Genomic DNA, 16872 nt, shown 5'->3' with positions numbered 1-16872 from the left:
ATAAATCTTCCTCATCCTGATACAGTCTTGTGTTTTAGAGTCAAATATACATGTTTATTGGAGAAGGAAATGGCAACCCACTACAGTATTCTTGCCTGTAGAATCCCGTGGACAGGGGAGCCTGGTGGGCTGCTGTCCATGGGGTTGCACAGAGCCGGACACGACTGAAGCGACTTAGCATGCATTAGCATGCATATGTTTATAATAAACATAATTGGAATTATTTTGGTTTTGTGATCATTAATACATTGATATTTTCTCCTAGAAATTGTCATTGAAAAATTAAGAAATAATTGAATCAGATTTTCACTTTCATTATAAAAGGCAAATACAAAATATTCATGCTTTTACAGAGTCCTGAGTTTGTTAGTTATCATTCACTAAAGGAAGGCATTTAACAAAGTTTTGTTGCAAAAGTAGGAGGAAGTATTTAAAATAATGCCAAAGATATATTCAAATATGTTGAAATAATTTTAATACAAATTTTTATACCATTATAAAATTATTATATATTTATATTTGGAAATTGTGACTAGAAGGTTAGTCTTCAAGGCTATGGTTTTTCCCGTAGTCATGTATGGATGTGAGAGTTGGACTATAAAGAAAGATAAGGGCTGAAGAATTGATGCTTTTGGGCTGTGGTGTTGGAGAAGACTCTTGAGAGTCCCTTGGACTGCAAGGAGACCCAACCAGTCCATCCTAAAGGACATCAGTCCTGGACGTTCACTGGAAGGACTGATGCCGAAGCTGAAACTCAAATACTTTGGCCACCTGATGTGAAGAGCTGACTCATTTGAAAAGACCCTGATGCTGGGAAAGATTGAGGGCAGGAGGAGAAGGGGACGACAGAGGATGAGATGGTTGGATGGCATCACCAACTCAATGGATATGGGTTTGGGTAAACTCCAGGAGTTGGTGATGGACAGGGAGGCCTGGCATGCTGCGGTCCATGGGTCACAGAAAGTCGGACACGACTGAGCGACTGAACTGAACTGAACCATATATATATATGAGCTATAATGTCCAATATGGTAGCCATGAACCACATGTGATTAATTTACATTTAAATGCAAGTTAAACTTAACATTTAAATTCCTTGGTGTCACCACATTTTAAGTGCTAGCAGCTACATGTGGCTAGTAGTTACCCCACTGGACAATGAGACAAAACATATTTCTATTATCACAGAAAGTCCTAATGGACAGTACTGGATAACCATTCACTTCCTGAGAAGTAGACAGGGAAGGACCTAGAGCAGTATATAGTATATTACAGTAATTAACAAATATTTGTTGAATAAGTATTTAATCAAACAATACAGAAGGCTCTTACTTCTGCTAGACACCCATAAGAATTATAAAACTCATACATGAGTCTTATGATTATCAGAAATACATAAATGAAAAGCTAATGAGTTTTTAAATGTAATTCTGCTCATGTAGTATGAGGTACAATTTTACCTTTCAATTCTTCTGGTTTGGGCTCTTTCACTAGTGTAGCAACACTCAAATCTTTTTTCAGGTCTTCTGTGAAAGAAGTTCTGTTCCTTTATAATGGAAAAGAAGCAATCAATTAATAAAGAAGGACTGTACTTACAGTTAGTCAAACAAATTTTAGGTGATGTTTTTACACTGAATTTTAAATGTCTATAGTGACACTATACATGTTATTGGTACTATTTAAGAAATTAAAATAGCAAAATTCTAATTGGTAATGACATTTATACTTCATGCTAAATTAACAGTAATTTAAAATTTGTTAAAATAACTTGAAATTTTTTGAGAGATAGTAAAGCAGTATTTTTTTTAAATGATATTAGTCTCTTCTGAGAAAGTTGCTATCAGGAAAAAAAAGAGAACTTACTGAAAATAATTTGAGAATTATTTCTCCAATTACATTTTAGCAGTTTCTGGGAAGACAATACAAAATGTAAGGAGCAAAAATATGATTTCATATTTGAAGTTAATAATGTTTTAGAAAAATATCCAAATTTTCTTTTCTGAAGAACTTTTCTAGTGAAAGTTCCATATATTGAATAATGAAACATTTCTCATCATCAGTATTATCTGGTCCAATTCTTGAATACTAGTCTAGTTTTAATTGTATTTATTTTATATTTATTCTATTGACTGTGCTACATCTTTATCACTGTACATGGGCTCAGTAGTTACATTTCCAAGCTCTAGAGCACAAGATCAGTAGTTGTGGCACATAGACTTTAGTTACTCCAGGGCAGGTGGGATCTTCCTGGATCAGGGATTGAACCCATGTCTCCTGCATTGGCAGGTGCATCCTTCACCACTGAGTCACCTGCCTAGCCCTTTTCAATGTGTATAAAAAGAAGTACACTTCCTCTGATAAAAGTCACAAGAAAATAACTAACACCAAAGCAGAATATTTCATTTTACCCATGTTGTAGCATGCATCAGAACTTCATTACTTTTTATAATTGAATAATATTCCATTGTACAGATACACCATTATTTATTAATCTATGAGTTCACTGAAGGATTTGACATTGTTTCCACCTTTTGGCTATTGTGAATACGGATGATAACAAACATTTATACAAAAGGTTTTGTGTGAACACTGGTTTTGAAATCTTTTGTGTACATATATGAGTGGAATTGCTGGGTCATATGGTAATTCTAGGTTTAGCTTTTTGGGGAAACAGCAAACTGTTTCACAGTGGTTGGTCCAATTCTTCATTCCCAGTAGCATTGTATGAGGGTTCCAATGTTCAATAAAAGTGGCAAGATGGCCATCCTTGTTTTGTTCTTAATCTTAGATTATACAGTTAGGTTACTGGATTAGGTGTCTTTCCTTTAGTATAATCATTTATGGCTATGAATTTTCCTCTGGGCACTGCTTTTACTTCATCTCTTCAGTTGTGATACATAGTGTTTTGATTCTCATTCATTTCAAAGTACTTTTAATTACCTCCAGAGATTACAAATTGACTAACTGGTTTTTTATTGCATGCTGTCTAATTTAATATATATATATTAAATATATTAATATATATGAATTTTCTAGGTTTCCTCCTCAGCTGGTGAACATCTCTAGTTTTTCATTTCAGTTATTGTATCTTTTAGCTCCAAAATGTCTATATGGATCTTCCTTATAATTTCTTTTTCTTCATTGATATTCTATATTTGTTGAGACATTAATCTCCTGGTTTTGTTGTGTTTTTGTCCACAGTTTATCTCTTTGAGGATATTTGAGACAGTTGATTTAAAGTCTTCGTCCCATAAGCACAATGTCATGCTTCCTCAGAGTATTTTCTTTGTTTGTTTTTCCCCTTAATAATGGAAGTAAATTTTCTTTTATTCTTCCCCTGCCTCATAATTTTTGTAAAAACCTGGAAATTTTGAGTACTCTAATGTGATATGAAAATAAGATTACATTCCTCTATTGTGTTTATTTTTGATGTTTGTTGTGGGTTGCTTTTGTTTGTTTAGTGATTCTCCCAAACACTTACTGTAATATTAATATCACTATGTTAATATCATTCTTTTTCACTTGGGGTCACCAAAGTGTTTCTTAGCTTATTGGTGAACTTGAGTTTTGTCCAAGTTACCTTAAATACTTGAGGTCAGAAAAAAAAAAGAAAAGAAAAAGGGAAATCTACATGCTTGCTCCCAACCTTAGCGGACTGGATCTTAGTTGGAGTACTTCTTTCATGCTTATTCAGGATGTTTATAACTCTGCCTCTACCTTCAATTCTTGCCTGTGTAGATGCTAAGGCTAGCCAGAGATAAAAGGTTAAGTCTTCTTGGTCTTTCCTGAGCATGTGTCCAACACTGTTCATATTTGTGCACTTTTAAATTCTCCAATATATGTGAAAACTTTAAAAAATCCTATTCTCCCATTTATAATATCTCTTTCCCCAAACTTTTCATTCCCAGGCATTCTGGTCTTTTCAGTGCCTGTCCCAAATCATCCACAATCTCAGACACTGGTGACAAGTATATGACCTTAAATACTTTCAGCAAACACTGCCCGGAGGTGGCGCCAGCGCTATAATTTCTCTAAGTCAGGAAAAACAAAGTCAATCTTTGGGTTAGTCCCTTTAGGGAGTCATCAGACTTAGCAAAACACTGAATTATAATTCTTTGAGAATAAGATCTATATTGTTCCCTCTGGCACTAGCAATCTGCACAAGTTCAGGCTATTTGCTTCATGACCACCACTGATCTGAGGGTTGGAGGATGGCAAGTAGGCCATTTCAAATGCCACAGCCCTTCCTTCAGGCAAGCCAGTTACTCTTTCTGCATTAACTTTTCCCCTTATTGTTGCAAGTTTTGGACTAGATTTCAGATTTCTGCAGAAGCTGACTCTGACCAATTTTTGCCAAAATTTATAGATGCTTTTATGGTAGGACAGAGCCCTGGAGATTCCTATTCTGTTATTTCCAGTGACATCCTGATTCTTACATTTTTAAAAATAAATATTAATATCTAACATAAAATTCTGCTCTCAATATCTTTTTTCTTTAGAAATAAACTTATCTACGGCAGATTAATCATCAAAATTTGAACATAAAAATGTAAAAGAAGCATGAAATGTTCTTACCATTCTTCCAAAGAAGTTTCAAACTGTCAAAATAAAAGATGAAAATCAAATTTTTAACATCTCAAACCAATAATAGATTTAACTAACACCTTAACTCACCAACAAAATTGTAAACACTCTACATTTTCCTATTTGTTTCTGTCAAATTATACTCTGTTGTTTCCACAACAAGTATATCCTTATCTTAGTTAGCCTTATTCTTTTATTATCACTCTCACCTAATTGTTCTCACCCTTCACCTGTTTCTAAACTTTACCTTTACCCTAACAGTCAGCTTAAATGCCATTTACTCCTAAAAGACGTTTCATACAATCAGAAGTACATACTATCCATTAAATTTCAATATATTACCATAAAGTGGAAAACACGTAATTACATGTTAAGTTTACAAATATTTAGTTTTTCATAGAATTATCCCACTTCTGGACTATAAAATCCTTTGTAGGAGTTATGTTGTACAGATGTATTCTAACACTATCTTGGGCTATAAAAGGCACAAATTAACAAAATCTCAGAATATATAGACAGAATGTTATGGATTTCATGGATAATACCCAATTCAACATTTTAAATCAGACATACATGATCACTTCTCAATTCCCATATCACACCAAAATTTTGGAGAAAAATATATAGGTACATTAGTAAGATCACTGGACAATATATTTGAGAATTCCCAGAAACAGAGTAATGAGACTGATGGTAAAAACGGAGCAAAGAAAAGTATAACTCAGAAGAGACAAGTGGAATCAAGGACACGGAAGCAACCTAGATATCCATCAACAGATGAATGGATAAAGAAGTTGTGGTACACATACACAATGGAACTCAGCCATAAAAAGGGACGTATTTAAGTTAGTTCTAATGAGGTGGATGAACCTAGAGCCTAATATACAGAGTGAAGTAAGTCAGAAAGAGAAAAATAAGTATCATATATTAATGCATATATATGCAATCCAGAAAGATGGTACTGATGAACCTATTTGAAGGGCACTAATGGAGATGCAGCCATAGAAAACAGACTACACAGTGGGGAAGGAGAGGAAGCGACGAATTGGAAGAGTAACACTGAAACATATACATTACCATATATAAAACAGATAGTCAGTGGGACTTTGCTCTGTGAAGTCAAACCCAGTGCTCTGTGACAACATGGGAGGGGAGGGATGGAGTGGGAGGTGCGAGGGAGGATCAAGAGAGAAGGGACATATGTATACCTATGGCTGATTCATGTTGATGTATGGCAGAAATCAATAAAATATTATAAGGCAATTATCCTCCAATTAAAAACAAATAAATATATTTTTTAAAAAAGAAACAACAAGTGGAGACCATTTCAGGAAAGGTGAAAAGTTTCTGTGTGGAACTCATGAGAAATTCCCAGTATGTGAGAACAAGCTGCTGATAACCAAAGTAAATGCTTCCCTGGTGGCTCACACGGTAAAGCGTCTGCCTGCAATGTGGGAGACCTGGGTTCGATCTCTGGGTTGGGAAGATCCCCTGGAGAAGGAAATGGCAACCCACTCCAGTATTCTTTCCTGCAGAATTCCATGGACAGAGGAGCCTGGTAGGCTACAGTCCATGGGGTGGCGAAGAGTCAGACATGACTGGATTTAGAAAAGGCAGAGGAACCAGAGATCAAATTGCCAACATAGAGATCAAATTTGCCAACATAGATCCATCTATGCCGTTGGATCATAGAAAAAGCAAGAGAGTTCCAGAAAATTATCTACTTCTGCTTTACTGACTATGCCAAAGCCTTTGCTTGTGTGGACCACAACAAACTCTGGAAAATTCTTCAAGAGGTGGGAATACCAGACCACCTGACTTGCCTTCTGAGAAATCTGTATGCAGGTCAGGAAGCAACAGTTAGAACTGGACATGAAACAACAGACTGGTTCCAAATAGGAAAAGGAGTATGTCAAGGCTGTATACTGTTACCCTGCTTATTTACCTTATATGCAGAGTACATCATGAGAAACGCTGGGCTGGAAGAAGCACAAGCTGCAATCAAGATTGCTGGGAGAAATATCAATAACCTCAGATATGCAAATGACACCACCCTTATGGCAGAAAGCAAAGAAGCGCTAAAGAGTCTCTTGATGAAAGAGGAGAGTGAAAAAGTTGGCTTAAAACTCAACATTCAGAAAACTAAGATCATGGCATCTGGTCCCAACACTTCATGGGGAAATAGATGGGGAAACAGTGGAAACAGTGGCAGACTTTATTTTTTTTGGCTCCAAAATCACTGCAGGTGGTAACTGCAACCATGAAAGCAAAAGACACTTGCTCCTTGGAAGAAAAGTAATGACCAACCTAGACAGTATATGAAAGAGCAGAGACATTACTTTGCCAAGAAAGGTCCATCTAGTCAAAGCTATGGTTTTTCCAGTAGTCATGTATGGATGTAAGAGTTGGACTATAAAAAAAGCTGAGTGCCGCAGAATTGATGTTTTTGAACTGTGGTGTTGAAGAAGACACTCGAGAGCCCCTTGGACTGCAAGGAGATCCAACCAGTCCATCCTAAAGGAGATCAGTCCTGGGTGTTCATTGGAAGGACTGATGCTGAAGCTGAAACTCTAATACTCTGGCCACCTGATATGAAGAACTGACTTATTAGAAAAGATCCTGATGCTGGGAAAGATTGAGGGCAGGAGGAGAAGGGGATGATAGAAGATGAGATGGTTGGACAGCATCACCAACTCAATGGACATGAGTCTGGGTAAACTCTGGGAGTTGGTGATGGACAGGGAAGCCTGGCGTGCTGCAGTCCATGGGCTCGCAAAGAGTCAGACACGACTGAGCGACTGAACTGAACTGAACTGAATCAAAGTAAATAATGGAGGGGCTGCCTGTGATGAGACAGGTCACTCCAGTCTGCTGCTTTCCATCCAAAGAATCCAGAATACACAGCCAAAAAGTTACCCTCTAGACATTGCCATGAGAAAAATTCTCTGACCACATTGGAGATATGCCCAAGTTGCAGAGAATATCTAAGAATGGAAGTTATTGCTCTAGAGAGAAGCAAAACAGAGCCTCCACAACCAGCAGAATCTTACATAGATGCAAACAAGTCCATGCAGAAAAACAAAAGCAGATGTACAAATGAGTGAAAAGATTATAATGGGCTAAAAACTCAAAAGTAAGCTTATTAAGGCAAAAGGGAAGGCCCACAACTTTCTTGCCTAAGCATATTACTTCCTATTTACAAAGAGCCTGAGTAGAAATTTTTATATGCTGGACAAAAGCCTTTGATGTAAGCAGACTCTGACAGTTGCTAAAAAGCAAGGAAATAATGACAGCAACAAAAAAACAACAAAAACTTATGCCAGCAACCAGTAATCAGTCTGGTTTATCTTTAATAAATACAAGGACAAAAAAGAGTATCCAAATATTTGAAAAAAGTTTATAGCATGAAAAATAAGAATTTATTCAGATATAACAGAAATACTGGAATGAACATAAGTGAATATAGTAATAAATTGAAGGCATATTTATCTTTTCTCCACAATATTATAAAAGAGAAAAACTAAATTTGCTATGAGTTTCTTTGGACTTCCCAGTTGTGCTAGCAATAAAGAACTGCCTATCAATGCAGGAGTCGCAGGAGATGTAGGTTTGATCCCTGGGTTGGGAAAATCCCCTGCAGGAGGAAATGGCAACCCACCCCAGTATTCTTTCCTGGAGAATCCTATGGACAGAGGAGTCTGGCAGGCTATGGTCCATAGGGTTGCAAAGAGTTGGACACAACTGAAGCAACTTAGCATGCATGCACACATGAGTGTCATTATTCAAATACAAAACAGACTAAAGTAATCATTACGCATGTATGTGAGAATTTAGGGACTTTCCTGGCTGTCCAGTGGTTAAAAATCTGCCTTACAATACAGGGGACACAGGTTCAACTCCTGACTGGGTACTAAGATCCCACAGGCTGCCAAGCACCTAAGCCTGCATGCCATAAAAGTAAGCCTGCAAGCCACCACCAGAGAGCCTGCATACCACAACTACTGGAGCCCATTTGCCACAACTAGAGAGTCCATGCACCTCAACAAACGATCCTGCATGATGCAACAAAGATCCCACGTGCTGCAACTAAGACCCAATGCAGCCAAATAAATTTTAAAACAGAACAGTCAAAGTAATTTAAAATGAAAAAAAAAAAAAAGACAGAACTACCTACCAAATATAAAAGTGTATTATGAAGCATATAAATTAGAAGGAGCAAGTTTCATTTTCAACACTACACAGAATCAAATTTTCCATTTTACTCACTTTAATTTGTGGCATATATGCAGATATGCCAGTATACTTCAGGGTCATATTCAACAATGCAGAGTTACTGCTGCATAATAACCACTCTTAAACTCAATGGCTAAAAACAATCCCCATTTTATTTGCTCATAATTTTGTGAGTCACCAGTGTACGATGGGCTCAGCTGTGTGATTTTTTGGTCACTAATATGACCTCAAACAAATGCAGTCATCTGGCACCTTGACGAGGATAGGTAGTTCAAGACAACCTCACTCACAGGTGATGGTTTGTGACTGCTGTAGGTAGGGCCTGTCCCTCGACTGGGTCATTCATCTTCAAGGAGGCTAGATTATGCTTCTTCACCTGAACTTATGGCGACAGGAGAGCAAAGGCAGAAGCTTCAAGGCCTCTTGAGACTTTTCTTAGAAGTTGTATGACACTTCTTCTGATACATTTGTTGTTTAAAACAAATCACAAGTCCAAGTCTATGTTTTAAAGGTTGAGAGAACAGACTGTCTGTTAAGGTAAGGAGATGGAAAGGAGGAGGGTAGCCATTTTTAATCCACCATTATCTTATCTTTGGCTTCAAGTACATACATGTCTCCCAGATGTAAAATGTCTCAAATATTTAAGTATAACTGCTAAAACCATAAATGTCTTGTTCTAGCCACAAACTTTTGGTATGTGTGTGTGTGTACACGCATGCATGAAGCAACAGATAACAGAAAAAACAAGTTACTTTTCTGAAGATATTTTCATTAGAATAATGGGGGCCAAATACAGATTGCAATGAATGAATGAGCATTTGGGAGGTGGGAAATCAGAGATACTAAATTTAGGCAACTCTTTTCAGATGTTAAGTTAAAAGTTAACTCTTTTCAGATGTTAAATGAGAAGAGAAACTGAAAAGGGGATGGATATATTTAAGGGTATGTATGGAATGAAAACAAATTTCCTGAAAACAAGAAAAATCAGTATTTTAAATTTTGATAGGAGTGAATTAAGAAAAAAAGGGGATTTGGAGGATAGGATGGTGAGAAAAATGCCTGATGGAACAAGATCCTTGCAAAGGCAGAAGATGGAATGCAGGTGAAGGGGGAGCTATTGTGCTGAAGAGGGAAATAGTCCATAGAAGGACAAAGAGGATTATGTTTGTGGAATTCAAGAATGTTCATAGGTGAGATAAAGGGGTTTGAAGCATTTCTTTTATTTTGTCTCCTTTTTTCTTTGAGGAGTAAGAAAGGAAGGAGTAGGGAGGAGGAGGATTTGGAAACCAAAACAAAAGAGAGGACTGGAGAAGCCACCAAAGAATATTAGAGAAAGTTCAGGTTGACAAATAGAATGATTTCAGAGCGCTATTAAAGGTCCCATTGAGGCTGGAGACCATGAATGCATAATATCTCCAATATAAATTATTGTGTAATGTTCTCTATCACTATTCAGAAGCCTGGATGTAGAAGTGAAGATGGTGGACCATTAACAAGAGCTCTTTGCTGAATTCTACCAAAAATTTAGAGAAGAGCTAACACCTATCTTACTCAAACTCTTCCAGAAAATTGCAGAAGAAGGTAAACTTCCAAACTCATTCTATGAGGCCACCATCACCCTAATTCCAAAACCAGACAAAGATGCCACAAAAAAGGAAAACTACAGGCCAATATCACTGATGAACATAGATGCAAAAATCCTTAACAAAATCTAGCAAACAGAATCCAACAACATATTAAAAAAATCATACACCATGACCAAGTGGGCTTCATCCCAGGAATGAAAGGATTCTTTAATATCCGCAAATCAATCAATGTAATACACCACATTAACAAATTGAAAGATAAAAACCATATGATTATCTCAATAGATGCAGAGAAAGCCTTTGACAAAATTCAACATCCATTTATGATTAAAACTCTCCAGAAAGCAGGAATAGAAGGAACATACCTCAACATAATAAAAACTATATATGACAAACCCACAGCAAGCATTACCCTCAATGGTGAAAAATTGAAAGCATTTCCCCTGAAATCAGGAACAAGACAAGGGTGCCCACTCTCACCACTACTAGTCAACATAGTGTTGGAAGTTTTGGCCACAGCAATCAGAGCAGAAAAAGAAGTAAAAGGAATCCAGATAGGAAAAGAAGAAGTGAAACTCTCACTGTTTGCAGATGACATGATCCTCTACATAGAAAACCCTAAAGACTCTACCAGAAAATTACTAGAGCTAATCAAAGAATATAGTAAAGTTGCAGGATATAAAATTAACACACAGAAATCCCTTGCATTCCTATACACTAACAATGAGAAAACAGAAAGAGAAATTAAGGAAACAATACCATTCACCATTGCAACAAAAAGAATAAAATACTTAGGAGTATATCTACCTAAAGAAACAAAAGACCTATACATAGAAAACTATAAAACACTGATGAAAGAAATCAAAGAGGACACAAACAGATGGAGAAACATACCGTGTTCATGGATTGGAAGAATCAATATTGTGAAAATGGCTATTCTACCCAAAGCAATCTATAGATTCAATGCAATCCCTATCAAGCTACCATAGGTATTTTTCACAGAACTAGAACAAAGAATTTCACAATTTGTATGGAAATACAAAAAAACTCGAATAGCCAAAGTAATCTTGAGAAAGAAAAATGGAACTGGAGGAATCAACCTGCCTGACTTCAGACTCTACTACAAAGCCACAGTCATCAAGACAGTATGGTACTGGCACAAAGACAGAAATATAGATCAATGGAACAGAATAGAAAGCCCAGAGATAAATCCACGAACCTATGAACACCTTATCTTTGACAAAGGAGGCAAGGATATACAATGGAAAAAAGACAACCTCTTTCACAAGTGGTGCTGGGAAAACTGGTCAACCACTTGTAAAAGAATGAAACTAGAACACTTTCTAACACCATACACAAAAATAAACTCAAAATGGATTAAAGATCTAAATGTAAGACCAGAAACTATAACACTCCTAGAGGAGAACACAGGCAAAACACTCTCCGACATGAATCACAGCAAGATCCTCCATGACCCACCTCCCAGAATATCGGAAATAAAAGCAAAAATAAACAAATGGGATCTAATGAAACTTAAAAGCTTTTGCACTACAAAGGAAACTATAAGTGAGGTGAAAAGACAGCCCTCAGATTGGGAGAAAATAATAGCAAATGAAGCAACAGACAAAGGATTAATCTCAAAAATAAACAAGCAACTCCTGCAGCTCAATTCCAGAAAAATAAATGACCCAATCAAAAAATGGGCCAAAGAACTAAACAGACATTTCTCCAAAGAAGACATACAGATGGCTAACAAACACATGAAAAGATGCTCAACATCACTCATTATCAGAGAAATGCAAATCAAAACCTCAATGAGGTACCATTACACGCCAGTCAGAATGGCTGCTATCCAAAAGTCTACAAGCACTAAATGCTGGAGAGGGTGTGGAGAAAAGGGAACCCTCTTACACTGTTGGTGGGGAATGCAAACTAGTACAGCCACTATGGAGAACAGTGTGGAGATTTCTTAAAAAACTGGAAATAGAACTGCCATATGACCCAGCAATCCCACTCCTGGCATACACACTGAGGAAACCAGATCTGAAAGAGACACGTGCACCCCAATGTTCATCGCAGCATTGTGTATAATAGCCAGGACATGGAAGCAACCTAGATGCCCATCAGCAGATGAATGGATAAGGAAGCTGTGGTACATATACACCATGGAATATTACTCAGCCATTAAAAAGAATTCATTTGAATCAGTTCTAATGAGATGGATGAAACTGGAGCCCATTATACAGAGTGAAGTAAGCCAGAAAGATAAAGAACATTACAGCATACTAACACATATATATGGAATTTAGAAAGATGGTAATATAACCCTATATGCAAAACAGAAAAAGAGACACAGATGTACAGAACAGACTTTTGGACTCTGTGGGAGAAGGCGAGGGTGGGATGTTTCGAGAGAACAGCATGTATATTATCTATGGTGAAACAGCATCACCAGTCCAGGTGGATGCATGAGACAAGTGCTCAGGCCTGGTGCACTGGGAAGACCCAGAGGAATTGGGTGGAGAGGGAGGTGGGAGGGGGGATCGGGATGGGGAATACATGTAACTCCATGGCTGATTCATGTCAATGTATGACAAAACCCACTGCAATGTTGTGAAGTAATTAGCCTCCAACTAATAAAAATAAATAAATAAAGTCAGACTAATCATAAAAAAAAATAAAAAAATAAATCTTTGGTCATTGAAGAAAAAGAAAAAAACAAGAGCTCATTGGATCTGGCCCTCTGTCAGACTAAAAGGAAGGCAGGATAAAGAAGTAAAGGACTAAATGTATCAATTGGTGAGTGTTTTAAGAGATGAACTGATTAGGCAAGAAGTAAAAATATTGGTATGATAGAATGGGAAACAGTGATCTGAGGTTTGACATTTCAAATGAAACAGAGCTAACAGAATGAAAGAACTCAAAGTATTTGATCAAGAGGATGAGATGATCAAATACAAGGGTTTCAGAATTAAAAAGTTACAAAATGGTATAAGTAAAGCAAAGTTTTCCAATGATAAGCATTTTAACATTCATGTTATTGGTCCTCACAGCTGATATACTCTCAAGCAGAGAGATTATTTAGTATAGTAGTGAATAGGATATTCCTAGGTCTGAAACACACCTGGTCTGGATACTGGCTCTAGGAGAAAGGAGAAATCAACTTTTGGAATCATTTTCTTCATCCATAATTGGGGATATTGGCAGTTTCTACCTCACAAGGTTTCCATAAGGATTCAATAAAATCATGTATATTAAGTGTTTAATACAGCCTATGATATGCAGTAAACACTTAAAAATATTAGCTATATTATTATTGCTATTAATGATAAAGTTATTACTTGTGTACAGTGAATTTTTTTATATTTAAAGAATGATTTCTAAATAGCTTCTCTCTGAGCCATTCTTTTAAGTCATGGTAACATCTTAATGACTTGTATTGATTAAATGAAAAAGAAACTTTCAACTGAGTAGAGATCATTTCAAATTAAATAAAATCATCTCTAGTCTAGGCAGTGTGGGTGTATAAAGTAGAAGAAAAGCAAATCAAAACCTCTTATTTGTATGGGAAGATATCCAGGTGATTATTTCCATCATTTTTCAATGTTTTCTCACTCTTACAAAAAATAAATGTAGGTAAAATGTTCACAGTAACTCTACTTTGATGAATCTTCTTTTCAAGATTCAGAATTACATTTAAACATCTATGAATGGATGGAGAAACTTATGGCAGCTGGCTTATTTACATAATATATCTACAGAAAAAGCCTGCTTTTTTCAATTTTCCTTAAGATAAGCTATGCAATACTTAGCTTATTTTGTGAATTACTTTACCTGAGGTCATTTTTTGGGCTTCCCTGGTGACTCAGCAGTAAAGAATCTGCCTGCAGGAGACCTAGGTTTGATCCCTGGGTCAGGAAGATCCCCTGGAAGAGGGCATGACAGCTCACTCCAGTATTCTTGCCTGGAGAATCCCATGGACAGAGGAGCCTGGTGGGCTACAGTCCATAGGGTCACAAAGAGTCGGACACAACTGAAGCAACTCGGACACAACCTCGAGCATGCATGCACGAGGTCACTGTTTTAGCTAGCCCGTTAACCATTGTTTTAACAGTTAGCTAACCGCTCAGAATCCTGAGCAGGAATGGGTAATGAACATGGGCTTTGGGAACAGGGGGAGTGTGATCGAATCCCAACTCTGTCTTATGACCGTAAATAAGACTCTAAACTATTTAAAATTATTATTTCTCCATGTAGACAGAACAGTAACCATTCAACAATAGTTCTGAGTTATATTATAGCAGTGGCCCCAGCCTTTTTGGCACCAGGGACAGGTTCCACGGAAGACAATTTTTCCACGAACCAGGCTTGGGGGATGGTTTGGGGATGATTCAAGCACATTACATTTATTGTGCATAGTACTTCTAATCTAATGCCACTGCTGATCGACAGGAGTTATCAGTGTGAGGCCAAAGGTTGGGGCCTTTGACTATTCATATACACCTATCAATCTATTTTCATCATTTTAGCAACATATATAATTGTTAATTAAAACACTTGTGAAGTGTAGAGCATATCATATTCTATCTGTCTGTGCTCAGCTGTTTCCAACTCTTTGCAACTCCATGGACTGTAGCCCATCAGACTCTTCTGTCCATGGATTTTCCAGGTAAGAATACTGGAATGGGTTACCAATCTCTCCTCCAGTGATCTTCCCGACCCAGGGATTGAACTCAAGTTTTTCACGTCTCCTGCATTGGCAAGTGGATTCTTTTATCACTGAGCCACCTGGGAAGTCCCAGCATATCATATTAATTAATATGAATTCTCTTCTATCTACTTATACTCTTCAAGGCCCAGGCCACCATCAGACAGATGACCTGCAAAGCATTTTCTGAAGGAGTGTTCTAATGTGGGAGAACAAAGCAGCCACAGGTATAAATACTAACATAGAATGATATATATAATGTTATAGAAATAACAACACACAGTCAATATATACTGAGTGCACGTCACATGTTATCTAACATGGTGTCATTATCACCATTCTCATCTAAGTTCGGAGAAGGCAATGGTACCCCACTCCAGTACTCTTGCCTGGAAAATCCCATGGACAGAGGAGCCTGGTAGGCTGCCGTCCCTGGGGTTGCACAGAGTCGGACATGACAAGCGACTTAGCAGCAGTAGCAGCATCTAAGTTCACAGAAGTTGCGGCTCTTAGGGCCGTGATCTTAAATTCTGCACTCTAACTCCTCTGAAAGGAAACAGCACCTTAGATCAAGCATGACGACGGCCCACTGGAACTCAGAGCCAGAAACAGTAAGAGTGATCAAGGAAAAGAAATAGCACAGATTTCTGGCCAACTTTGCTTCCTATCTGGGCAGTGTAGTTGTGAATTAATTACTTAGAAATGTAATATGAATAAAAGGTATGAGAAGGTTTTTAATCATTCCTAAATTATCCTTTGAAAATAATAGATAGTTATAGTAACTTCAAGATTAAACCCCCTTCAGAATAATAAAGGCAAATTTTAACATTAAAAAGACAAAGAATCATTGTATTCTCTTTTAACAGACCTGTTAAGTATTTCTTTAAAACCAAATAACTCATTAAAAAAGGGCATTCTGTCCTTTTATACACCAATTTACTCATCTAAACATCTAATCAGTTTAGTGTCCCTGAAAAGGATGTAAATACTATTTAATTTACTAGTCAAGTTGGCTTATGGAAATTACTACTTAGCATGATTGCTGCTAAGATAAAGAACAAACACGCAGGAGAAAAAAAATCTGTTTAATAAGGTCATTTCACCCTTCTGAAGTGACACTATCAAAAACATGTCCAGACTAGTAAACTGTGCAACTAAGCAAAGATTCTATAAAATCCAAGAATCATTAAAAATAAATAAATAAATAACTCCCTGGGTCCTTTAAGTAACAGACCCTTATAGGCCCTATATTGTTCTTTAGTCACTCAGTCATGTCTGACTCTCATGACCTCATGGACCGTAGCCCACCAGGCTGCTCTGCCCAGGGGATTTCCCAGGCAAATAGTACAGGGGTGGGTAGCCATTTCCTTCTCCAGGGGATCTTCCTGACCCACGGATTGAATGGGCATTAATTGCTTGGTAGGTGGATTCTTTACCACTGAGCCACCAGGGAAACCTATAGACCCTATACAAAAATTTCAGCATGTTAGATATGACTTACCCGTTTCAGATGCTCCTGTATTTTAGACTCCATATCTTCAATGTGTGCAATCATCTTGTTGACACATGGAGCCGGGATGTTTACTAAAGCACAGCTTTCACGTCGGCATGGGTAGCCAAAATAAAGGCCTTTATTCAGCTCTACAGGTAAAGCAGACAGAGGACATCAGTTCACAGTTATATACAGAAAAGTAAACCTTGATCTTCAGAATGTACAAAAAGTTTCTGCTTTACTAGCACTAACACTCCAACTCCAATCAA

The 16872-nt window shown here is 37.2% G+C and overlaps 1 protein-coding gene across 1 annotated transcript in view; it reads right to left on the bottom strand.

The window, feature by feature from the left end:
* The window catches only part of CCDC178 (coiled-coil domain containing 178), a 369825-nt gene that overhangs the window by 325165 nt on the left and 27788 nt on the right, over positions 1 to 16872 (bottom strand). Inside the window, exons 3-5 of the mRNA XM_043444502.1 lie at positions 16613 to 16752; positions 4576 to 4598; positions 1461 to 1546 (exon numbers count right to left, since the gene is read on the bottom strand). Of these exons, the coding sequence (XP_043300437.1) occupies positions 1461 to 1546; positions 4576 to 4598; positions 16613 to 16752 (249 nt within the window). The remainder of the gene's footprint in view (positions 1 to 1460; positions 1547 to 4575; positions 4599 to 16612; positions 16753 to 16872) is intronic.

This window comes from Cervus canadensis, chromosome 23 (assembly GCF_019320065.1).
Source record: "Cervus canadensis isolate Bull #8, Minnesota chromosome 23, ASM1932006v1, whole genome shotgun sequence".
Lineage (NCBI taxonomy): Eukaryota > Metazoa > Chordata > Mammalia > Artiodactyla > Cervidae > Cervus > Cervus canadensis.
This window is presented reverse-complemented; position numbering and strand designations above follow the sequence as displayed.